Raw genomic sequence first — 26970 nt, 5'->3', positions numbered from 1 at the left:
TTTCTTTTATTTTAACTCACAGGCCCTACTCCAGGAAAACCGGCTTCTAACCTAGGACCTGTAGAGCTGGCTGCTGTCATTGCTGGACCTGTCTGTTTTGTCTGCATTTCACTGATGTTGATTCTATACCTTTGTCATAATCGTACTGTAATTCATCATCGTGTGCCAAGCGAAGAAGACCCTTCATTGGATCGTCCCTTTATATCAGAAGGAACCACTTTAAAGGATTTAATTTATGATATGACAACTTCAGGTTCTGGGTCAGGTAATGTGGCACTTCTGGTAGCAATTCTCTGTGCTTAAGAGCCTTGTAAGACATCTATTTGTTTTAATATTGTCAAATGTACTTAAACTTAAACTGGAGAAAATACTAGAAAAGCAACTTCCATGTACATTCAGTCAACATCAGTGAAGATTCAATGTATGGAAATACGTGAAATAAAAGAAGCACTGAATTGTTGCTGCTGTTCCTTATCGTTCTCAAATTAGCCTGATTTGTATAAATTACATAATCTGGGGAATATCACAGTCATCTATTGTAAATGTTTTAGGTTCTGTAAGGCTGCCATTTACCTTTTTGTTCTGTACAACCTATCTAAATTACCATCTTCTGTGTTTTCCAGATAATTTTGTGAAGGGTATTTTTTAGCTTTAAATTTAAACTTAATTTATAGATATATGAAAAATATTGAGTTAATATTTTAGCCAGTTCTTTCCTTACAGAAGATATTTTTTAGTTGCAAATAGCCATTTCTGTGTATAGAATAGATGCAGTATATAGACCATGTCTGATGAATGTCTGTCCCTTTATTTTGTGGGGTTTTTTTGTTTTAATTCTGACTTGAAGAGGTGTTGCTCTGGGAAGATGAGGCATTAGTCTGTTCACTGCATAATATAGTCTCTGCAATTGTACCGCTGATCATTAATTCCTTGTAGGATTATGGTGGTCTCTGTCATAGAAATGTAGTTTAATAGGTGTTGTTAGGGGATGATGTGCCAGGTAAATCATTGCATAAATTAATTGATCTTTGGTCCGTGTTAAGGAGGGAGACATCAAATTGTGTACTGCAACCTTTTACCAACCTTATATAAAATTTAAGTAATTTGATACTGAAAATTATTCCTGCTACTTGCAAACATATGTGTTGAAACATCCATGCCCTTTAAGAACACTTTGTAGAAAGAAATATTGGTGTTTGATTCTCAATTGCTCCATCTTTTGTTTTCCCAGAACTGTAAAAAATCAAAACAACAAAACCCAAGCATATAGGTTGTGTTTCTTTTCCAAGGGCAGTAGCTGGTAAAACTCTTAAGAGTCCATTGCTTTGTCAAATCAAATTAATGTAACTTGCTGAACATGTTAAAAATCCAGATCAAAAATTAATTTTAGTCATATCTTCCCTAAAGAAGGTGAGCTTGCGCTAGGTGTTTAGGTCGTTATGTTTCAGGTGAGAAAGCTTTTGCGTGTCCAATAAGATTTGATCCTGATACGGCTAAGTTGTTTTCTGGTTAAAACTGGAGTTTTAGTAATTTGTGTTCATATCAAGAAGTAATTCGTGTTCATATAGTTTTCTCATTTACTAACAGGAGTAACTAAGTCAGATAATGAAGGTGATTAACAGAACTTCCAATATATTGGGCTAGAGCTTGATAAATGCAAATACTGGACTTAGGCCTCCAGTAATGTTTGTTCTAGGAGAGGTATGCAGTAGTCAAGGATACAGATAATATGGAGGAGTCAGAGATTTTCATATCTTGCAGTACAGAAAGGTTTAATATGTATAATTGTTACACTATTAGAAGTGTAAAACTGTCTACTTAATGCCTGCAGATATAGACTTTTCCTAAGGAAGGGTGAAAAAAATTTCTCATTAAAATTCAAACTTAGTTGTCAATTGGTCTTTTCATTCTTCAGGAATATTCCTCATTTTTCTTCTGGCCTTCTTATTTGTGGTGATTCTGAACCTCTTTTTGTTTGAAAACTGGAAGTCCTCCTTCAAGATAAGCTCTTGAAAGGCAGAGAATCCAAGTTAGAAGAAACTTAAAATTCTTCCTCTGGAACACATAGCTAGAAACTACTGACTCTTCCCTTGCCTATTTGCAAGTTACTCTTAAAGTAAAAGGAGCATGCTAGGGAATTGCTAAGTTTCCACAGCTGAATTCAGGGCACTCAAGCTGGTCTAGAGTCCTAGATCACCTGGCCTGCTGTGGTATATGAACATTGGCTACTGGTGAATGCATCCAAGGAACAAAACCTACAAATGTGTTTCAATTTGACTTATCCCTAAGGAAATCTCTTCACTAGTTTGTTTTTATGCTTGAAAGGCTGTAAAACAAGGTGGATTGTTTCCTTAAAAGGGATCTTATAACTTCAGTTGCAGTGAGTTGAGCTGTTTGTAAGACAAGTATTAGCCTTGTTTAATGTTCTCTAGTTCACTTTGATTATGACAGTGAAATGGGAGATGCTTCAGGTACTTACATTCTGTACTGTTGGCAGTGTGTGTATTTGCAATGACTTGTGTCACTTTGTCTCAAAATTAATAAATCATTGACTACAAATTCACAGGGCTCTAGCACTTGAATTGGTAACTTTTGTCCTGAAGTATGCCTGCAGCATTTGAATCTCATTGAAATGTGTATTTTAATCCAGACTTTGGGTACAGCGCATTTAAAGGGAAAACTGTACCCTTATGGAATAAATTAGGGGTAGAGAAAAGGGTCTCCAAAAGGGAGAAAAGTCAGAGCTGCTAGTTAAAACAGTGCATAACCCTGTCAGAAACTGAACTGTCTGAAAGGAATGGTGTTGGGACAAGAGGTTGCCAAAACACAATGGAAATGTACAAAACGGGCAAAATAATCCAGACCTAAGAGGCACAGCTAAGGAAGTGTTTAGGCTGGTGACCCAAAAGCCATGTTCTGCTCTTCAATTCATGCTGAAAGACCAGAAGGGCTCACAGTAAACTAAAAATGATTCTACCAATTTTGTTAATTCAGTATTCTCTGATGAGAAGTGTATAAAACAGAGAAATAATCTAAACTCTGAAAATGAGCTTCCTATTCAGACCAACAGAGAGTAGGATTCATTTGCTGCAGTGATGAATAGTAAGCTGCTATTCAGTCTTGACTTACGTTAGTGTTGCCATGTTGTTCCATGATGAACAAGACCTGAAATAAGGAGATACTCCCTAAAAGGAATTAATGAAACATCTAAAATAGATCCTTCTGGTGAAGCTACAGCTTCTAAGAGAAGGATTTCAAAGCCTCTTGGAGATGAGAATGATTTTCAGATCATGATGCAGATCTCTAAATATCAACTACATATTGTATAGACAGATGGGGACGCCCATCTGTTACTGTCTTAACTCACAAATGATGAAGTCGCTTAGTTACAGGGGAGTAGGAAGAATTGCCTACAATGGGGGAGAAGTTTTGGATAGTATTGGTAGGCGACTTCCAGCAGGAACTTAAGCTATTTGGAAATCTAAAGGGTCACAGAAATCAATGCAGTTAGTTGAAGTAAATGTAAAGCTCCTTAAAAACTATTTTGCAATTCTTACAAGCTTGAAGGAAACAAGATTTTTCACAGTTCGTGGAATGTTGGGGTTTTTTTATTACTCATCAGACAAAGTCTTCAGGGCAGAGACTTATAAACAAGAACAAAATTCTATCAGCTGCTTTTGTTGGCTACCTGTAGTGCTCTAGAACTTAATTCCTGAATTATCCAATTTAGTTACAAACTCCTTATGCATTGGAAAGTCACTAAACTAATCAGAGTACACTTAAGATACGGAAAAGAAAATTAACTTTCTTTTTTTGTTAGACTTTCAGAAGGCTTGAGGATACTTTATGACATAAGAAAATTATGATGGTCTCAGGAGTAAAGCAAATGACCATGGCTAAATACAGGATATCAAGCATTAAACTGCTGTTGAATATAATATGGGCTTAAATTTTCTTATTCTCCTGTTTGGCAAACTGGCTGTCATCTGCACATTGTGCACAGTTAAAAGAAGGTGTATCCAAGAGCTTGGAATGCAGTTATGTCCATTGTGTATGTGAAAGGCTGAGGCTGTAGCTGTCTCCTGTCAGATGTTTTTCAGGCAGTCTGGTTTACAGTACAGCAGCTGCTCAAGTTCCTGGTGATACAGGGCTGTGTTTCTTCTATAGCAAAACAAGGAAATTGCTCAGTTGCAACAGAAAGTCTGTAATGAATTGCTATGAATGCAAGATCTGGAAGCAGCAGTAGTAAGAAAAAAATTGATAAATGCAAATCAGTTTCAGAAAAAGAGAAGCAAGCTGAATCTTGTAAAAATAATATTGAATACTAAATATTGGAAAAATAAGTATAGGAGTAAGTGAATAGAACACAGTAGGGTTTTTATCCTACAGTGACATGTTAATGTGATGAATGGGAGTTTGTAATGTGAAATTAAAATGCTTTCTGTCTAGAAGGTCTAGAGGTTAGTATATGTTTAGCACATAGCTGATATCCTTGGACATATATTTTAAACAAGGAGAGATGTCTATAAAAGCTACAGCAAGTTGAGAGCAGTGCATCTGAAAGTGGGAATATACAGTTTTCTGATAGAACTGTATGTCCTATTACCCATTTCAGGTACACAAAATCAGCTTGTGTTTGACATTTGCTTATAGATTTTGGAGTAATGCATAAAGTCTAAGGAAGAAACTTTCTCTGACCAATGAAATCAACTTTTACATTTTCACAGTTGAGTTTGGTCCTGTGGTTATTCTAATCTGCCTCTTCTGCATTTCAAAAGTCTGTCCGTAAAGAATGAAGGTTAGGCTTCACAGAAGAGCCTCTATAGTTGGGGAATGCAGCACAATTCACCTGAGGACTATTACAGCAAAAGTTTTAACTTTCTCAGTAGCAATTATGATAGCACCTGACAATGATTAAGTTGCTGGTATGGTGTACATTTGTTTTCTTTCCTGTCCTCATGCATATATGTTGTCAGCATAGGCCATGCAGAAAATTCCTGTAGATCTAGAATTTTTTAGGAGCTCTTCTGAATATTGCAGTGTTTTAATTTGCTCTTCTCAGACTGAGACACAAGCACGGCAATGCTGCCAACCAGATCAGATGTCCTTCTAGTGCTACTGTTAGCAAAGAATGTCCAGAGGTGGACAAGAATTAATTATTTGAATTATTAGTTGGATTTATTTTCTATAACATAAGGAAATGCAGGTGTTCTGTCAGCTATTGGAACAGAGATTATAGAATAATAGAATACTTTGTAAAGTGTTTGGTTTAAGTGAAATAATCCTATACCAAAAGAGCTTATCACAAACAGATAACCTGGCTGATGCTTTCATTCTGCAGTGTAGTATCAATGTGGAATCCAGTGACAAGCCCTGCAGTTACAACAGGAGAGATTTAAAATAAAGAAAAACCCAGCCAGGCTGAGGGATGCCAATGCTGCTTCTTGTATCAAATTACTGAAGCATATTGAAGAGGTGCTCTGTGTTGAAAGCATGTAAATGTTTCAAAGCTATAAAACCTTGATGAATGTAAACATTTTTCTCAATTATAATTACAGTGAGGTGCACAAGAATGGCCTGTAAAGCAGGAAGCTTGCATTACAATGATGTTTTTCTATTTTACACTGACTCAGGATTACTAAGAGGCTATTGGCACACTTTGGCAGGAGTGTGGATTTTCAGCAGTCGGTGTTGCTGATAAATGTGGTTTAACTAACTTAGAAATGGACTATCTAGTGATAAGCCAAGTAAATAAATCAGTAGCGAAAGTGCTCTTAAACTGCTTTACAGGAGATTTATGGGCAGATCCTCTTTGCAAAAATAAAGAAAAAACTCACATTCATCACTAACAAGCAACCAAAAAAAGCCCTAAGCCTGGTCCTGACTGCCTCATCATTGTTTCGTTTTTTCATTTAAATAAAACCTTATGGATCAGCAAGTGACAGCATTCCTAACTGAAAGGAAGTTTGTGTTGTGCTTTTAACAACCATAGAAGTGGTTTGTAGCATAATCTCCTTGAGTACTTGCTAAGCTGACTTTTTAAGAGTGAAGGCAGAATCTTACCTATGTGCTTGGTAGAAGTTCTCAACAAGCAGTTAAAATCTTAGAGAGTATGTGCATTCTAAGAGAAATACCCTAATAGAAATAGGATCTCATATTCAGTATGTGGGATAAGTGCTAATTCGGTAGAGTGATATTTAAGGTTAATATAAAAATCTTCTTTTTAGGTTTACCTTTACTTGTGCAAAGAACAATTGCAAGAACTATAGTGCTTCAAGAAAGCATTGGTAAGGGTCGCTTTGGAGAAGTCTGGCGGGGGAAGTGGAGAGGAGAAGAAGTTGCTGTGAAGATCTTCTCTTCAAGAGAGGAACGGTCATGGTTTCGAGAAGCAGAAATTTATCAGACAGTTATGCTACGCCATGAAAACATTCTTGGATTTATTGCTGCAGACAACAAAGGTTGGTGACACTGAATTCATTTTGTTGATTCTGCACCTGGTCAGAATAGACAGTATATGAAGGGAGAAAAAAGCTGAGGATCCATTTAAGAGTAGCAAAAATTAGTTTTGATACTGGAGCAGTTCAGGGTTTGGCACACTTTTCATAGGTTTAATGATGAAAAAAGTACTTTTTTTTTTTTCTGAGGAATATGCTTTGTTTAAAATGCTTTGGTATCAAAAAGGAGATGCCTTATCCTGTGAGCCCGCACATCTGCTGAATACTTGTACCTGTCATTACCTCATAGCTTAATAATGCAGATGTGTGGGACTGAAAGAGATTATGTCTAATGCTGTTGTCCTGATATAAATGAGGAGGTAGCAGATTTATTCTTAAGGCTGAATTATGGGACATTATTCTTTTAGAGAAGTTAAAAAGTATATTGCAAAAATGGAGTTCATGATTTGCTTCTAGCAGTAAAATACTATGCCTGCTTCCTGAAACTCTCCTGATCCTGAAGCCTTTAATCATCCAGTAAGAGGAACCACTTTTTCAACTTTGATTGTTGTGATTCTGGTCAAGTTAAAGTTTCTTGAATTTTCCTGCAATTCCAGTAAAGATGCAAGAATCTGACAAAACCAAGTTTTGAAATTCTTGCATTAAGGGAAGCTACGATATTAAGATGCTGTTTTGTTCAGTTATTTTCATCTGAAGTTGCATGTTTCACCACAAATGGCATTTGACTTCTTCGTGAAGAAAGCATTAACAGAAAATTGTCACATTAGGGAGGAGTCAATAATTCACACACATGCTGAATTTTTAAAGGGCTCTCAATTTTGTGGGAAATTCTTAAATGGTTTTAGTGAGGGTCAAGTATATGTGTAAAGTTCTTTTTAATTACCATTAGATGAATTTCAAGTTTCTATATAAATGTGTTGAATTGGAACAGAATGCAAGACATTGTGCAGAACACTTCTCCAGGAAAGAGTTGTCCAAGTTAACTTGCTCCTAACAGATGTTTGTGCAACTTGTTGTCTTCCAAGAGCTTGCAGATCAACACCATACCAGGCAACTTTTTCCTGCAGCTTACTATGCTTACCATTAAAAACTGTTTTATTTTCATTAGAATTGCACCTACAAGAGCTTGAGTTTGCTCTGGTTGGCCTAAGGGAGTATCTGGAGCTTGGGTTTATAATTAGATCAGCTGCATTAAAACCAAAAATGAAGAGCCATATCTGCAGAAGCTTTAGCTTCTATTTCTCATTTAAAAGCATAACAGATATGTCACGCTACTTCAGTTGTAACTTTTCACAAAATCCATCTGTGGTGAAGTATACCACAGTGTATTTAAGTGTCTCATTTTGCCTGAAATGAGTACAAAGTACCTCCAGGTATTTTGTCCCAAAAGTACATTTGACTGCTGTGAAGAAGAGGTATGAGGAAGGTTTCCTAAATGGGTGGGGTTTTAAAATAATTTCTTGCTTGCTGGTTTGTGTTGCAGGTGCTATAGCATTTGATTTGTTCATCTTTAATTTCCTTGTAGTATAATATAATGTGATAGGAAATTGTTTCTGGTTTCTCTGTTAATATGCTTTACATACAAAGAAGAAATCTTTAACTGATAAGTCATGGCATTATTTTAGGTTTTTGGTCTTCGGCTCTTCTACTTTATTGAGAACTAGTTGGTGTCTGGTTTTTGAAAAATAGATAAAAATGTGCTTTGAAAATGCCACTGTTCTTGACTGTGTTCTCTAACAGTATTACTGTCTGAGCAGACGTAGATTTTTAACCCATCAATGCAGAATTAATTCATAGTATAACCTACATTCTCTCAGTGAGGAAATATGTACACACTATTCACTCCCTGGGCTAAGAATTCAGTCCTGAATATTGAAGGAGGTTAACACTTCAATTCTTGTTTAGAATACTTCAGGCTACCTGCATCCCATTAAACGGGAGAACATAGAGGGACCATTGTGGGAGCAGGTCTCCCAGTGTAGCAGGTGCACTATCACAGTACTCTGAAAGGAGAAGGTGTATCACAGCGTGGCTTTAGAGACCAATGGCTTAATAACACCTAAGTGTTCCAATGGCTTAAGGAACAGTCCTTCATTGTAGATGCTAGTGCCGATGAATGTTTATGTGGTGCCAGGTGCAAGATTATTTATTTGTTCACAGCAGATATCTGTGAAGGTTTTGCATCTAATTCTTTGTAAGGCTTTTTGATGTATTCAAGGGTTACCACGGCCTTGCTGGAATGCACAAAGTTATTAAACTGCAAGAATCTGTGTGTCTGAGGTACTGCAAAGATGACTGCAGAGATACGGGAGTACTAGTAACTTTAAAATTAGCAAAGGACTATTAAAAGAGCTGTAGAATAAAGGCTTGCTTCAGTTCTTGCTGCTGCTGAAGGCATTAATAAGGTCTTCCCTCTTACCGCAACTGCAGTTTTTCACAATGCTGAGGAACATCTGGCTGGCTATTCAGTGTAAAACTGGTGGAAGGAGTTCCTTTGGGTAGGAGGGTGTTTGTTTAGATTAGAGCTTGTAACGGAACTCCTGTCTTCGCTTTTTTTTCTACTACACTGTTCAAACAGTCCATGTGCCTTAATGGCACTTTCTTCTCTTCTAGTTCCCCAGACGTGTATCATGCTCAGAAGGCTACAGGAGCTGGTCCAATCTGTCTGTTTCCCATCCTGTAATCTACTGAGAAATAGGTGCTGCAGTCAAGGCAGCTTGAGGGCTGAGAAGCAATGAATAATTTTAACTGCAGTTGTGGTCTGCCTGACAAGCTCTTTGTGTTTTGGGTAGCTCTTTGCATAGTGAGTATATGCTAACTTCCAAATACTGTTAGTCAGGAAGTTACCTTCAGGGCCATGTGTTGTGGCCACGTGTTGTCTTGTTTTGAACCATCTAAACACACCTTGTTTTGTGCATGATTTTTCATTTTGTTCTTTCTAACCCAATTACTTGAAGGTAAAGTGTACCAGGTACTACATATCTGTGCTATTCTAGTAGCAAAAGCATAGTGTCAGCAACCGAGGTTTACAGTACTGAAGGTTTCTCTGCATTAGCTGGCTGTAATCGTAACTGTCTGTAGACAAATAAAAATAAGGTGAAGTCTTGCACTGCACATTTCCAGATACCTTTATGCACTTTAATACCTTGACTTCTCCATTCCTTCCCCTTAACTGAAATTTACACATCCCTATCTGATAGTTTGATTCAGTGAGAATACCTTTCATGGTAAGTAGATCCCCAAAAGTGATGTTAAACAATATGCTGCAAAGAAATGAGCAGAATTCCTGCCTCTTGAGAAGTAATATTTCAGCCTTTTTTTTTTTTTTTAGCTCTGGCTTTAGCCTGAGAGGAAGGAATCTGCACAGCTCAAGTGCTTTTCATCATTTAGTCAGATGACTGTGTCAATGTGATAGAGTTAAACTGTTATGCTAACAAGACACAAGTCTTCCTCCAGTCATTGCCAAAAGTGCCATCTCCCTGGATATCTCATTTGTAAGAGAATTCTAGTTGTAGGTCCCATCTGAATCTGATACTTTTAGTGCTTTTTCCAGTGTTTTTTTCTAATATGACATTATCTGCATGCCAAAAAAGGCTAAATCTCTGCTTTGAAACACTGTGCTGCATAACACCACTGAAAATATTTTTGTTTTGCTAGTGTTGATGTGAAAAAAACATTTTTCATTTAAGTGATTCCAGTCAATTGAATTTAAAATGAAACTTGATTAGATATTAAATATAGCAATTGTTTAAATTCCTTTCTTCATGAGTCAGCTCTAAGACAGACTTTGCATGAACATCAGTAGTGTTTTTCCCAAACTGTAATCAATCTCCTGACAACAAATCTGAAGCCTTATTTTCTCAGAATTTCAACTTTTTTAGAGTTAAAAATTAAAATCTTTTACTTCTGAGAGATCTTGGTGGTATAAAATGCTTTCAGGTCTCTTGAAATAGCTGAAATAACCATAATTAATATCTTAAATATTATTTCCAATAACACATGTAAATTTTTTTGTAATGTTTTTGAATACTCTGAAATTGTGTGAGATTTTGATCATTGTCTGTATATAAACTAAATTAGATTACCTAATCATGAAAAATTGGGCTACTGTATATAATTACTATTTGAGTATAGTTACTTTTTCCTACCTGATAATGCAAATCCTGGTTTTGAAAGCTTCATGGCAGATGCTGTTTACCATGCAGCCAAAAATACTCAGGGTCAGGTTAATTATTACCTGGTAATAATCAACTACTGTCAACAGAATAAGAAGACTTACGTTTATAGTAACGTGTTCTGCTTGGAGTGCTAAACAAATGTACAGTTTGTCAAATATAGCAAGGCAAGAAAAACATAGTAGGTCCCTTCTGATCGCTGGACACTGGACCTATTGCTGCATTTCAGCTCATCTGTAATTAATATTATTTGTGTAGGTTTGGATGTAGCACTGTCCCTTCTTAAAATCTCGCTGAAGGGTCATAAATATGGGATATAATAGGAGAGAACCATGGTTCTTCTCAGACTGGATGGTAAGCCTGGCTTATATTTCTTCTTTGGAAGGAAGATAGAGCTTGAATATTAAAACTTGTGGGTAATACACAAAATAAAGCTGAATAGAAGGGTCTGTAACTGGCAGCATATCCTCTTAGGAGGAAACATAGTGTTAAGGAGGGAGGAACTCTATGCAAAGGCACCATAGTCTTGAATCAAAGCTGTGATAATTCTTCAGAAACCGACATCTTTTATAGAGCTGTTTAAACACAATAGGTCTGGTAGACTAATTAAAATTAGTTTTATTTCCCTCCTTAGAGCTAGGTGTCTAATACAGACACCTGCTGAGGTATCCCACTCCTAAGAAACAGGAGAAAAAATTAAATACAGGACCAAGCAATGAGTGTGTATGATGTTAATGCCCAGGAGAGGATTATTCTAGCAATATAGGGTCATAACTGATGAACCAGTAGAATAAAACTGAGTGAAGAAAATATTTTCCTGTGATAAGGTTAGTTTACCTGGAACTTCTGCAGTTCTTTGGAGCTCTCTGACTATGTGTATTTAAGAGCATCTTTTCTGTGCCTGTGAACTCATACCTGTTTCTAATGGTTCTGTAAGACTGGTTTAGTGAAGCCAATACTGTTGGATTGATTCTTCAAATAGCATAATTCTCTTTGGAAAAAATCACATTTAATACTGTGCTGAGTTCTATGAGTTTCTGCTTGGATATTGCCAAGTAGCAAGATACACAACAGTTCTAACTAGAAAGTACTTGAAGATATTTTTTAAAAATCTTTAATTTCCCTGTTCTTTTTTTAAAAAACAGAACTTAGGCATCCCTTGGGTGGACATAAGACTCTTCCTGCTACAATAGTAGCTTTTTACCAGTCTTGTACAGGTTGGAGTATGTGACTGTTTTTTTTTTTTTCCTGTTTAAACAACTTGGTTGAGATTATTCTGTAAAATAGCAAGCCAGAGTTCTCTTTCCATTATGGGAATTGTTTGAATATACGTAGGTTATGGGAAGACTGAAGGAGTTAGGGAGCAAAGTTTGAAATGCTTTTTCTTTTTTTTTTTTTAATGGTTAGCCTGGACAGTATTGTGCTAGACCAATAGTGATGGGATTTGTTTTGTATCATGCATTCAGTACTGTTCCCTGTGCCTCATCTCTTGCAGGAAACCTAGGGAAAGCCAAGACCTGGCTAATACCCAGAACAGTTCACCTTAAGTATACACCTCAGAATTATAGTGACATCAGTTTTCAGTGGTTTGTGTTTTAGTTTAAATACAAGAATACTCACTAAGCTTTTCAGAAACTCTCCTATGGTATTACCAGCCCTTGCAGAGGCATTTAAATGTTACAGGAATAGAAGAGACTAAGAGTCCAATTTACAGAGGTTATTTGCAGGCCATAATTTGTACTTTATAAGCATTGTATAAAGTGGAACATACTGTGTGTCATTTGTATATGTGTGGTATTCATGCCAGTTTTATTTTGCAGACAATGGTACATGGACTCAGCTGTGGTTAGTGTCAGACTATCATGAGCATGGATCACTCTTTGATTACCTGAACAGGTATACAGTTACAGTGGAAGGAATGATAAAATTAGCTTTGTCCACTGCCAGTGGGCTTGCTCATCTGCACATGGAAATTGTTGGCACACAAGGTAATCTTAAAATTATTCTGCTTGTCGTGTGGATACTGGTTGGTGTTTTTGTTTTTCTAATGACACATAAGTAGCTCATTCTACTCTGAGGATTTCCAAATTAATAGAACTTCTTAATTCAAAAGGCTTTTTGCCTTCCTTTCACTAGTATTGTGATGTAACAATTCTTCCTACAAAACAGCTGTTAAAAGGCACCAAGTAATGGTGCATATAGCATCTTCTTAACTTTGAGTTGAGACAAAGTTTGAGTAGGATGTGTGTGCAATAAATACTTGCAGAAAAAGGGAAAGGAGCAAAAGTGGTGTAATACAGTAGATATGAAAGGCACTTTCCTGAATAGCCAATCTACAATGAATGATTTCAGGAGGCACCCTAGTGCACATAAAGTGTCAGAACTGGAAGGAATTCTGTATCTTCAAACAAAATTTTGCACCAGGCTTAGAATAAAAGCAGGTTGGTTTGGGATTTTTTTACGACTTCTATTTTTTTCCCTTACAGGCAAACCAGCGATTGCCCACAGAGATTTAAAATCAAAAAACATATTGGTGAAAAAGAATGGAACATGCTGCATTGCAGACTTGGGATTGGCGGTTAGGCACGATTCAGCTACAGACACAATTGACATTGCCCCAAACCACAGAGTGGGAACAAAAAGGTAAAATCATTTATGTGATGTGCCAGGCAACTTTTATAATAAAATGGTTTGGTTTTGCTTGTCCTATAGAAATTTGTGTTGATAGAAATATAAGCAGCAAGAAAATGTAATGGCAGATAGAGTTCTTAGGCACTTCCTTGCCAGCTGGTATTTTAGTAGAGATGGTAGACACTTAAAAAGCACATTCAGTGTTGGCCATGTGTAAAATACTGAAAACTCCTAAGTACTGTAGGGCACAAATATGTATTAAAACAATTAAAAGACTTCGTGACTGACAATTTTAGAGACTTCAGAGCTCTTTCTTTCTTCTTCTTGCCATGTGTTGCATGGAAATGTTACCTGTGGACCAGTCAGGAGTGTAACACAGGATATTGATAGTGACAGTAAAAAGCTGTGGGTTTCAGTGTGAAGCCTGTGTGGTAGAACATACAAGGTGCAAAGTCTTGGACATGGGCTGTCTTGGAATTACATTTTTAAGAGCAATGCAAGAAGTTAAAACAGTCATCTTTGTCATCTAATGCATGGATAGAATCTTAAGTGGATGAGTCAATATAACCTCTCTTAAAAGCTTTTTCTGAGTTTGGAAATACAGGTTTTTCTTGCCCTCAGAAGAATTCAGAGCTGTTTAACTCAGCACAAGTGCAGTAAAACTTACTGTCAGTAATTTATTGTTGGTGAACCTTCAGGTAATAATAACTGGAAGCTATAAATAAACTTTCCTTAGTAATCCATGCAGCTATACAGCATACAGAGATAGCGCAGCACTAACAGTGAACCACAGCAAGCATTTTGGATGTGAGCAACTCTTCATTCTTCTGATACCTATAGATTCAGTGCCGTGTCAAACTTGAGTTTGGACAACTGCTCATAGAGAAATGTGTGACAGCCAAGCCCATATGGCTTAGCAGTTGGAGAAAATTGTGTTGGTGTTGTCCAATCTCCAGTTTATATATCAAAAATACCTTTTCTAATATATCCCTTTAGTAAGTGGTATTGCAGGATGGGAGGTTGATTGGGATTTTACAGTGAACTAGGATGGCCCTTGAGCTGTGTCTTTTTGGAAGGTAAAAAAATCCTTAAACATTAATTTAAGGTTCAGTTAACTAAATCTTTTAGAATAAGTACTGCAAATTTGTTGTACTGGCACTTACATTGCTGAAGTTATTTTATTCTAAAGCTGTGCTGTACTAGTCCTTTGCCAATTTTAAAAATATCACACAAATTGTCAGATAAGATTTATTTTCTGAACTACTCCTAGATTACAAAGTACTGAGTATTATTCCTTCTCAAAGTCTCCAATAAACAGCAGGCTTACTTGGGAATTTGTTATTGCAAATTTAGCTGTGTGCAGGGTGCATGCCACATGTGATTTTGAATTTTCTACTACACCTACGTGCAAAGAAAAATTATGTACAAATCAGTTACTTTCTTTAGTCATTGGAGAAAGCATCCTTTCAGCTGTGTTTGCAGATCCCACTTACCAGATCTTTTCTTGCATAGGCATTATTAAGTTCATCTGCCTTATGCTTCTTCACAAGGGTAAAGCTGTAGCAACTCTTGCTTTCTGCAGTGGGTAGCAGGAGGGCTAAATCTGTTCCCCGTTTTAAAGACATTAGTCATTTCTGCCTCTCTGAAACTGTTCATTCCTGTAAGAGGCTTAGACCCTTCTTCTTCCTCTTGTGCATTCTTAGGTAAGTAACTCTGCACCTCTGATTAATTTTTCATAGTACAGTTCAAGTCTTACCTGTTCAGTGACAGTTTTAACTCCCACTGATAGCCACTGCTGGTACCTCTTCCACACATGGAAGTTCTGTGTGCAAGTTCAGGGAGATTTGGCAAAATCTGTATTTTTCTAATGATTGCTGTAAAAATGTATGTCTAGAGAGCAAGCAGATTTACTCACGTGAGTGATCAAGGTGTTGAGTCAAACTGATGATCCCTCTTTCTGACTGGATATTCTGACCCTAATTCTTTTCTGTTCAGAGGCTTAGCTTTACCAGAGGGGTGAACTGTGTGCTTTCACAGCTCAGCCTGCAACACAAAGCAGGGAATACGAGCTTTAAACTGAGAAGGAAATAGAATCCCTTTCTCACTCCCTGAGGCAGGTAAAAAACCCTCATTCTCCTATTTTTTTTTAAGATGTGTGGCCCAGCTGTTACTTTTGATAGTTCAAATAGGTTGTGTTTTAAGAGAAGTTTGGCAGCAAATTCTTACCACTTCTTCTCTGAAGTTTACCTAAACAAAATATGGGCAGAATTCTACTTTGTAGAGTATAGGCTTGATGAAGGGAAATGCGACACAATATGTTGTGTATGGGTCTGTTTGATGACACAAAGCTCCCTATAAGTTGTACAAGAAATTTAGATAACTAGTACTGAGCTTTTGGACTGAAAGAGATGGGAGAAAGAGGTCAACAGGCACCCAAAGATTGACCAGACCAGGCTTAACATATTGGTACCCTTTTTTGTAGACTTATCCTTACCTTCTTGGATGATATTTAGCTGCAGACCTTGCTCAGAAGGTCAGAGTTACTGTATGTAATAGAGTTGCTTTCTACAGAATCTAATATACCATTTCTGCCAAGCAATGCATTTCCAACACATAAGCTGACAAGGAGATGCATACTTCTCTCTTTTTTGTCTAACAGCCATAAACAGGCTGAACTGCTGACCTCACTACACGATCTCCTTGCCTTTCCCCTCTCCTGTTCCAGCAATAATCTCCACCATTCTGTGTCATGGAAGCCAATGCCAATCTAAATGCATTGCTGGAGGACTGTGGTAAGAGGTCAATTTGCCAATAGAACTCATGTGGAGGGGGATTTTTTGCCACATTCAGGCCTCCTATGGTCTTTCCTGTTAAAAGCCGTGTTCTCTGGATGGTTCACTGAAGTCGAGACAATATCCTTTACTGCTTGTTTAGTGTTTCTGGCTGACATTTTGCACTGTGGCTGGGGTTTCTAGTTTGTTGGGTTTTTGGGCCCATCACTCTTTTCATCCTCATATCATCTTAAGAGCTCTAAGATAATCACTTACAGTATCAAGCACATGAAGTGCTATAAGAGTATCCAGGAATGCAGAATCCTTGGAGAGCATTAAAGCATTCACCACAGTCTTGCATTCTTGATTAAAACATTTTTGATATGGGTGGACCAGTACAATTTGAGCCTTATCCATATCAAAGATTGCAACAATACTTAATACTCCACTTCCATTCAATAAATACTGTCAAAGTAAACCTTATACTCAACTTCAGACAGCTGTCCTCTGGTTGTGCTGTATTTATTACTTGTGAGGAATTTATATGCCTTAGGAGAAAGCTCATGTCAGCAAACTTTGTTGCAACAAAGTTTTGGGTAGTTCAGAACAAATGCAACTATTGGTTGCATATTTTTACTTATCTCCATAGTCCTTGCTTCCTTGTAACTGTAATTTCTGTAAGACACAGTATTGCTGAGGGAACTCTGAAAGGTGTGATAGTCCTGAAATTTCTTTTAAGTAGTGTGTGTTGTATTCTGCCTACTATCCCTGGTGCTAGAAAGGAAAATGCTGCTACTCTATTGATTAAAGGAAACTGTGTCTCGGCTTCTGTGGCCATTCCAAAGGTAGAGCTATTGCCTGGCACTGTATTCCACTCCAGTAATCTGCACATGTTGCTTTTTTATCAGTCAACACTTAAAGCCCAGGTGCCACTGTTGGTCTGCTTCAGTGATATGTCAGCTTGAGACTGCTGGGGCAGTGATGTGGATAAATACACTGAACTCTGCTAAACATCACATACTGGATTTAGCTGCCAGAACCCTACCAGAATGAGAGTGCAGTGTTTCACACTGATGTTGCCTTGATGCAGCAAATAACATTCATTCTTTCCAGCAGCCAGTGGGGATGCTGCTGTCAGTAGCTCTTGCAGTAAGGACCACACTGACATTTTGTTTGATGTTCCCATGTCAGACTTACTCACTAAACAAGGTAACAACCCTTGGATGCCATGGGTAAACCAAATTTGTAAGCACAGTAGTTAATTTGTAACCCACATAGGAGTTACTAATTTTTTTAAAAAAGCATGGTTTAGGGTGGGACTTGCAGACTGTATGATGAAGAATCAGGTACTGCAATGATAGTGGGCCTTTGTTCTCAAGAAATTTTTAACCGTGCTGGTTTCTTAACCAACATTTCATGTCTATTCCTACTTTAGGCTTATTAGGGGATGTATTAAGTGGCTGCTATAATTTGTCAGATTACAGAAGCTGGGGTTTCCTCTTGTCTGACCTCTGGAGCCCAGCTGATGTGTTACAAAGACCTGGGGCTCTGTTCATCTGAGGCCCATAGATGTGGCTGCTGCTTTCTTCCTTGGGATCCAAACAGTTACACACAGACACATACAGTATTCACAGGGCTGATTATACAGATTGCTATGCACCATGTGTTGTCTTCAACACCCACATAAAACACTGTCAGAACTTGTATAAAACATAACTATAGACAGCCAAGTCTCCTTCCTTTTCTTCAGCTGATCAGGACTGAACTTCATTACTGAAAGTACATACTTTCTTCTTCAGCCTCACAACTCCATGCACATTTATGACCCCCTCAGCCATTCCATCCAAGACTTGCTGTGTCTAATGCCCTTTCCTGTGCTCCATGGATCTCGTACTCCCCAGCTAGGTTAATGTACAGCAGCAAACAACTGATGTATTCATATGCACACCTCCGTGCATGGATTCCCTCAAATATCAGCATGGGCCCTTTCCCTGGCAAATATCCCTGCCTGAGTGCTGGCTAGATCAGCTTGAAGGTTGATAGTAAATTACAGCCCTGCACACCGGCTGTGCAGGGCTGGAGAAATGCAAATCTTCTGGCTCAGCCCAGCAGCTGGCACCCAGGCACACAGACCTTACAACCTGTGACTTCCACTCAGTTGCTAGTGCTGAGAGACCCTTACACTGTTTTTCTCATCCCCTTTCTCCCCTGTAGCTGGTACATATGAGCTATGACCATGAAGCCTGTGATCCATGGTCTTAATTCAGTAGCTGAAGCAGGTACTCATTTGCTCCAGTTGCTAGCACCAAAGTTTCCTTCACCTTCTGTCAGACTACAGTTGCTGCCCCATAATTCATTCACAGAATGACCACTGTGTGGTCCCCCCACAGTAGCTCCAGTTCCGTGCTCTTACCGCCTGCAGATGTGCTCCTAGAACCTGTAGTTCCCCTTCCAGCTAATGATGTTGAGCCCCTCCTTCTCTCTAGTTTCAGCTTCATCCCTTGTGCTGCTCCAGTTGCTAGACCTGAACAGACTCATGCCTGCCTCTTGTTGCTGACATACAGTTCTTAGAGAACATGTTCATGTGGGCTTGATAGTGACATTGCACAGAATTGTTTGGATTTAATAAAATAGGATACACTAGTGAGCATGTGCAGACTAGCAACCTCTTAGCAACTGGCCCCTTTGATACCCTTTTCTGTCTGTTGCTGCACTCCTGTTCCCTTTCTCCTGAACATTCCTTGATAAGCATAGTTGCACAGGCCTTCCTTCAGTATCCTCAGTCCTCATGTTCGTTTTGTTTCCCACTTATTAGCAGTCACAACGTCCAGACTGGATGCACCTCTATAACGTTATACCTGGAGTTTCTCAGCCTGTCAGTGAGGAACTGGAGACTTTCAGTCTTTGTTACTGTCTTAGTTGTGCTTTGTCTATCAGGTTTATGGCTCTAGTTGTTTATTGTTTGATATTTTACTTATTCCCCCTATTTCTCTGCTTGCTTCTCACATTTTACTTATCCTTTAACATTGAATTGTCTCTGATTGGATAACCTTAATGAGACAGATTTTTCTTTATCTCCTTTTCCACAAAAATACATTCTTTTGTATTTGAGCTGATCAGTAGTGCTGAACTTTTTCTGCTCTTAAGTGTTTCATTTGTTTTTCGCACAGATACATGGCTCCTGAAGTTCTAGATGATTCCATAAATATGAAACATTTTGAGTCATTCAAACGAGCAGACATCTATGCAATGGGCTTAGTGTTTTGGGAAATAGCTCGGAGATGTTCAATTGGTGGTAAGTGGCAATCTTTACAAAATGGGACGTATTAAGGAATTATAAGTAACTTAATGTATTCAGGTTCTGAGAACAGTTTGCTTAAAAAACAGTGCGAAATAATATCCAGTCTATCTCAGACTGTCTAACTGTTAATCCTGTAAATGGTAACTGGTCTAGTCAACCTCTTTCTAGATTGACAAACCATATTTGTTGAAGAAAATAGGAAATATTCTTGTCTATTTTGTTCAAAGTATTTACATAGAGGGAAAAAAAGGGTAAAATTTAATACTCTTGTGAGCAAGGAGCAAACCCCACAAGACCTAGCTATAATGTGCTCAGATAAATCTATATCTTATTTAAAATGAAGCATGTTTTTAGTATAGCATATGAAAGATTTGACGTAGCTTATATCTCTTCCGAATTTATAAATTTTAGATCCTTGATGGGTAATGCAAACACTCCTAAGGTATGGATAAGGATGTTTGTTTATTTATTTGTCAGTCATTGTGAGGTTACTTTTAAAAATGAAAACCAAACACTGGTAGGGTACTGATAAGGAACAGTAAAAAGTGAAGAATATGTAATCCAGTGTTAGCTGAAATAAAGCTATTTTCAACCTGTTACAGGAATCCACGAAGATTACCAGTTACCATACTATGACCTCGTTCCTTCAGACCCTTCTGTTGAAGAAATGAGGAAAGTTGTGTGTGAACAGAAGTTAAGGCCCAATATTCCAAACAGATGGCAGAGCTGTGAGGTATTAACTAACCTTGCTAAAGCTGCTTTAATGGACACAAGAGCTTTTAGTGATTTCAGTGACTTAAATATCATGCTTATTGTTGAAGGGAGAAGAGCTGCTTTTAGGAGAATTTAATTAATTCATTCTAATCATTATGGTTTTATTAAAAGCATTGTTCCTTGGTTATATACATAAGTATTTAAATGTAATTTCATACAAGTTACTAGCTAAGTCTGCATGGAGGTTTCTAGGATCCCTGTGAAGCATAGATGACGCTAATACAAATTAGACCTAGTCTGAATTACATTATGCAGGAAGCACCATTGCAAATAAATTGTACTGTGTCTGGCTGGGGTTGAGTCAATGTCCTTTGTAGTCAGCTGCATGATGCTGTGTTTTGGATTTGTGACCAAAACAGTCTGATAGCACACTGTTGGTTTCGTAGTTGCTGAACAGTGCTTGCACAGTTTCAAGGCATTCTCCATTTCTCAAGTAGGCTGGGGGTGGACAAGAGCACGAGAGGGAGCAGAGCTGGGACAACTGACCCAAACTGGTCAGAGAGAATATTCCATAGCATTGCTGTGGGAGCCCAGTGAGGGCTACAAGCAGAGTGTTCTGACTCACAGCTTGGGGGAACAGCTGCACTGGGCTGCAGGAGCACTGAGGCACTGATAAGGATGAGGTGCTTTGGATAGAGGAGGGAACCTGGGTTGTGGCACGTGTGGAATGAATGCATGGCTGAGATAAGAGATGGGCAAGAGTGCACAGGAACAAGAGAAAGGTGATGAATGCACCAACAAACTGTGAGAGACAGGGTGTTATTGGGATTGAAATGACTAATGTAATACACTTTTCATGTATTTTGGAATGTAGACCTGTTACTTTATTTCATTTGCCTTTTTTTTATTTGCTTTGTTACAAATAACACATAGAAACACTCAGATTTCAAAGAATCCCTGTTTGAAGGCTAAAAAGACTTCAGAAATTTTTAGAATCCTTGCAGAGTTTAAATTTGAGGAAGACAGCTCATGAAATTAATTGCTATGCATTGAAGTAACTCCTTAACTGCAAATACAGTTAAAGAGTGTATTTTTGCCTGATGTCAAAATTCAGAAAACAGTTAGAGATGAGCTATTAATTTTTCATTAAAATATCTTTTTCATGGGCCAAAAGTCTACTGAAAAATATCAAGTTTTCTTTACAGTGTTTAGAGTTTTACTTTTCTGTAAATAAAGTAAGTTGGGTTTTGGGGGGTTTTTTGGGTTTGGTTTTTTTTTTTTTAAACAGCCCACTCTCCCATGTAGCTGTAGTACTAGCAATGGACTTAAGAAATGCCTGAAGTGGCTGAGGCAGAGCAGCCTTTACATGAGGTACATTGGAACAGCAGTGCATATAATGACTTGTGTTTCCTTTGCAGGCATTACGAGTGATGGCAAAAATTATGCGGGAATGCTGGTATGCTAACGGAGCTGCTCGGCTGACAGCTTTGCGCATTAAGAAAACATTATCACAACTTAGTCAACAGGAGGGGATCAAGATGTAATCCTGGATTTGCTGTCGAAGAACACTGTAAAAATCCCTATCTGCACCAGAGTGGCGTGTTAAGAAGGTTAATTGTTCTACCTCACTGGAGGAACAGAACGATATTGCTGCCTTTTAGTACTTCATAGGAACGTCACTTATTAGGATTTTTGTGGATGTGCTAAGCAGTTGTCGGGTCTTTCTGTGCACTATGAACCTCTTTCCCAGGTTACTTACAAAACATCATGTACTCTAGTTTCATTAGTCTATGATTTTTTATTTGGGAAGTTGATAGCTGGTCTTTGCTAGTTAACTGTGCTAAAAGTAGGAGATCATTTCTAAAATGAAACTGGTTCACTATATTGTTCTACAGTGCATTGATGGCTCTTATAGCAATTTTATTCCTGCCTGGTACATTAACTACTCTGAACCACTGTCTCAATTCCTTGTTTCAGGTTGTGAATGTACTATTGGAGTATACCTTGCTAGCTATTACAGTAGTGCATCTTTTGGACTCTTACCTTGACTTACAAATTGACCTCATACAGTTGTGGGAACATAACTTATGCAACTATACTTTATACATGATTGCTGGGTTTTTTCCACTTTTTCAGAACACTACATTGCCTTCAAAATAGATTGTATTACACCAGTAAGTGCCACTTTTGAGTCTTTTAGTGCAAAATAGTAGGGATGTACAAAGCCTGTGGTACTTTTGGCTTCAAAAATACAAGTTAAAATTTGTTTCTTTGCCTGGCTAAGATCTAAATCTCACTCATTGCAACAGGGGCTACATAACTGATAGAATATCTTCAATTTTACAAAATCTGACTCTTGAAACCACTGTAGGAGTTTCAAATCGTGTAAGCTAGTAAATTCACTGTCATATTTTGTAATTGTCAAGTTACGAGTCATAATTATGTAGAAGATTTCTTTTTATCAAGTGGTACTTCTAAACTGCTTGAAGTACCTATCTACTTCAGAAAAGTAGCAAGAAAAGTAAAATGTTAAAGGAGATTTTACTTCATTAAATAAGGATGAAAAACATATTTTCTGTGCAGTTCTGCTGAGTCTTAAGGCTCAAAGAACAATATTTGCAATTACACAAGGATTAAATGCACCTGATTAGAGAGACGTTATTTGGGCTTTTGTACTAGACAGTTCAAAGCTGCTTATAAATTTTATGTGCATGTATGTTTTGTGTGCCTCATACACAAAGTGGTGAGCTAGAGAAGGTGGCAAGCTGCAGGTCGTTGTGTACAAATATCAGGGGATTCCAGCAATCCTCTTCATCGTTAGAAGAGCAAAGCTTATGGTAACTTGTGTTGTCATAAGAACACAAAAGAATATGCATGGCTTTAATCAAGATTTCCCTGAGTTTTTAGGAGTATCGTAATATTTTCACAAACCTGATTAGAAATCAAATTGCTTCCTGCCCAAATGTACAACAAAAACTTGCTGTTACCAGGGTATTTTTTTAATTGTAATTTTAGGAAGAGTCTGGTTGACCTTTATTTTCATGAATGTTCTAAACATTTTGGACATTATTTCAGTAACATTTCAGCATATAAATGTGCCTAGTGATTAATATGCTGCCTAACCTGCCATTCTTCAGAACACAGTATGCATCCCATTATGCAACACACATGGCAACCTTTAACTTAGCTTGCTTTTCATCCCTCAGCATAGAGCCCACTGAGAATTTGTTACCAAGATGGTTGCAGTGGCAGGGTGGTTGCTGCCAGCAGCACAATTGAGGTTCTGTGCTGTGATCTGTGGCAGCAAAAGCAGGAAGAGGAATGAGACCCAGGAAGAGGAGGCTACATAGGTGACACAAGCCTCACCCAAGAAAAGCCTTAACATTTTGTTTTGTTTATTTCTGTGTTCTTACATCTTGCTTGGAGATAAGTTTAAAATTATGTCAGAATTACAGATCCTTGGAAGTCGAACTGTAATTAATGAAATGCTTTTGCTAACAACAAAATGGATGAGTTTATTCATCATGGAAGACGATATCCAGGAGAAAAGGGAAAAATAAGAGAAATTCTTAGAAAACAATGAGGCTTAAACATACGTACAGTTGTCATGCTTGTCTTTTGTTTGGCATTATCTGACAAGTCAGGCTTATGTGCTTCAGGCTTCCATCAATCAAAGCTGGTTAAAAGTTACTTCATGTAGGTATTTTAAATAAACTACGCTTTTGTGCACATGGACAGTTGTGCACTACAGAGTTTTTCAATTGACTGTTCAAAAAAACCATTTGAATATAACTTAAATCTCAAGCCCATCTACTTGGCAGCCTCTGTAGCAAGTTCTATGTATCCATACAGATGCTTAAAGGAAACAGGTCAGCATGAAAATAGGTCAGACTCTCCATGCTGATTTCAAAGGCTTCCTACTTTGTTACATTTCAAGTTTCATAGGTGTCCTGGGGTCCTTACCATAGATACAAATGGTACAGCTCCTATTTCAGAAATATCAGGCTACTGGATTGCCTCAGATCTCTCTAGAAGTCTAGATGTTTTGGTGGTAACAGGAGAGCTTGCAGTATAATCCATCAAATAATTTTTAGTGGCTTTTTTAACACCCACAAAACCTTATCAGCATAACATTTAATTTCCTAAAATATATGGAACAGTTCTGTTACATTTTAAAGAGTATGTACAGCAGCTGAACAGCATGATAGCTTGCAGATGATTCTGTCAACAATGTAACTCTGTTATTTTGTCTCAACCACGTGCAAATCTTCATTTTCCTGAATTGCTAGCAACTGTTCTTTGTTCAAAATTTAGCTTTTTAATACAAGCTTGCAGAAAAAAAGCACAGAAGGATGCTTGACAGAGTGTATGACATAAGGAACTGTATTTTAGAACAACCTTATCATTCCTTTTGGGCTGCAGAACAGGAAAATTCTGAATACGGCTATATGTATCCCCAGTTCTGACACCACAACTTCAAGCTTTGTTCTTCTTTTCCATTATATGAACTGAACACCTTTTACAAAGGCTGTGTCTGTATATATTATGTAACTTTAAATGTTACCTGTGTAAGATCATATCTTATATATATGGACACAGGTACACATAAGTATTTTTTAAATTAAGATTGTAATATCACCAGATCTGGTCTTGGAAATGCAGGGGACCAAAATATTTTAGCATTCAAAATATTAGTTTTGTATCATTTCAAGTATATACCAAAACAGTTTCTGATTAATACTGATGCAAATGTTTATTGTAAATATTACATACATTATACATTCGCTTAAGTTTTGTGGATTTAATCAACTTTACATTTTAGTAGCATTGAAGCCTCAGTTTGGTTTACAGACTTGTGACCAGATGGATATGGACATGGAGAACAAGGAGCATTGGAAATGGTCTGATGCTGAAAAGCCTGAAATGTCATTTTTGAAATGCTGGAATTCTTCAGGGACCTTCCAACCTTAAAAGCTGGAATTCTGAGATGTTTCTCAAGCAGACTCTCCAAGTATGACACACCGTCGCCCTCCAGTGGTTCTGCTTGTAATCCTAAGAAAGACTTTGTATATAAGTAAAGACATTGAGATTGACTGTATGGGGACATGAAGGTGTCAAATGAAGTAAGAGGCTATTTTATTTTTTCAGTAATGGCTCTGAGTGTGATTGCCATGAAATTCACCTTTTAGTTAGTTCCTTGTTTATATTGTGCCATTGAAATAATTGCAAGGTGTTAATCATTTTATGTTTAAAAAACAAGCAAACAAAAAAACCCCTTCACCGTATCTGTTGCTTTAAACTCAAATTACCTCTTAAAAGACCAAGGTACATTTACCTCATTTGTATATAATGTTTAATATTTTTCAGAATGTTCTCCAGGTTGGCAGTTACATGTTTCCTAGAAATATGGGTATTACTAAATTTACAACTTCAGTGGTACTAAGTGTATTATCTGGTGCCCCAAAACACTGTTTTCTGTATTTTGTTGTATTAGCAAGTTTGCTGCTTTGTCACTGTAGCACCTGCCCTTACATAGCTGTGTGGATACTGCCTTGTAAATTTTACTTTTTGGATGATTTGAGGATCCTGTACAGATAAGTGTCACTTTTTTAAACCTTACCAAATTGTGCATTTCCCTTACGTTTTTGGAAATATGTATTGTATTTGTAGAGTATACATTTCAATGGATTGTAAATAGGACAGTAGAAGAGTTGATGCTTATGTTAAGTGCTAACACTACAGTAGAGAGATTAAAGCAGTGAAAATAAATAACTTTTTTCAAATTGCATGAGTTGTCTTTCAGAACAAGAACTTGCAGGTAGGTATGGGTTTGTGTGTGATGTTCCTACCTGCTAAAATATCAGTTTACTGTGAATTTCTTTCCTCAGGAGGAATTTCTTCTAGTACAAAGATACTAAATTATTTGCTACTGCTGAGGCAATCCACCTCGTCTGTGCTACGTACATAATGATAAAGTGCCTGCTCTTCCTTGCCTCCTACAGTAATGTTGATATAAGAACATTGCTGGTGTCTCATCTCCTGGACAAAATTAGTAATGACAGATTGTTCCCACTCCACATTTATGTTTGCATAGAAATAACATTTAGTCTGTTTAAGCAGCTCAGCACCTCAGTGCATCCCGGAACTGAAAGTAAAGTCAGCTTGTGTTGGAGTGGATTGCTTCTGTGCAAAACTCAGTTTCAGGCTGGTGTTACACTTCTGAAGGAAAGTGGAGATTTAGACACAAAAATAGGACATGTTGCCCTCTCATAGGTTCATCAACCTCTCATAGGTTCATCCTTCAGTTTTGGCTCAGACAGAATTACCAAAAATTACTTCTTCCAGCAAACTTTCTCCACAATGGGAAGCCATAAGGTGTCCAGAGAAAGTGTTTTGACATAGCCATAGGCTGCATTCCTTTCAAATACTTTTACAGGAGCTATGATTATTTGGGTGAGAACAAGTTCCTCTCCCTGAGTGGCTAAAGGAAAGCCTTTCCTACCCCTGCAACCAACCAAAACTCAGTAAAATCCCTCAACTATACTTACTAGTAGAGGAAATGTGTGGTCTGGAACTAGCGTAGCAGCATTGCTGTCTACCAAACTTAGTTTTCATGAAGTAGCTTTCTCTGTTTCATGCTTTGAGGGCATTCATGGAACTGGAATTTCATAAAAAGCAAACAATCACCACAAGTGATTGAACTTAAATGTGAGGATTTTTTAGGATCATTTTAGAGGAAACACTGATTTCGGACGATCTGCATGCTGGTTTGGATTGCAAGTCAGCAGAAAGTGGCAGATTTTCCGGTGGCTGTTTTGCCCAGCATAATTTTTTCTTAATTTTTAAAGTGTGGGACTGTTGAAAGGGTTTCTTTTTAATACCCACTCCAGCCAAGCAATGAATATTTTCTGTAGGTGCAGCAT

The 26970-nt window shown here is 37.6% G+C and overlaps 1 protein-coding gene across 1 annotated transcript in view; it reads left to right on the top strand.

Annotated features, from left to right (window-relative positions):
- TGFBR1 (transforming growth factor beta receptor 1) overlaps positions 1 to 25835 on the top strand; it is a 32236-nt gene extending 6401 nt beyond the window's left edge. The window contains exons 3-9 of the mRNA XM_063404286.1: positions 23 to 265; positions 6228 to 6458; positions 12451 to 12618; positions 13117 to 13273; positions 19203 to 19327; positions 19936 to 20066; positions 21466 to 25835. Coding sequence (XP_063260356.1) covers positions 23 to 265; positions 6228 to 6458; positions 12451 to 12618; positions 13117 to 13273; positions 19203 to 19327; positions 19936 to 20066; positions 21466 to 21591 — 1181 coding nt within the window. The 3' untranslated portion in view covers positions 21592 to 25835. The remainder of the gene's footprint in view (positions 1 to 22; positions 266 to 6227; positions 6459 to 12450; positions 12619 to 13116; positions 13274 to 19202; positions 19328 to 19935; positions 20067 to 21465) is intronic.
- Positions 25836 to 26970: the final 1135 nt, after the last annotated feature.

The sequence above is a fragment of the Prinia subflava genome, chromosome 1, assembly GCF_021018805.1.
Source record: "Prinia subflava isolate CZ2003 ecotype Zambia chromosome 1, Cam_Psub_1.2, whole genome shotgun sequence".
Classification (NCBI taxonomy): domain Eukaryota; kingdom Metazoa; phylum Chordata; class Aves; order Passeriformes; family Cisticolidae; genus Prinia; species Prinia subflava.
The sequence above is the reverse complement of the archived record's forward strand: the minus strand, read 5'-3'. Positions and strand labels throughout refer to the sequence as shown.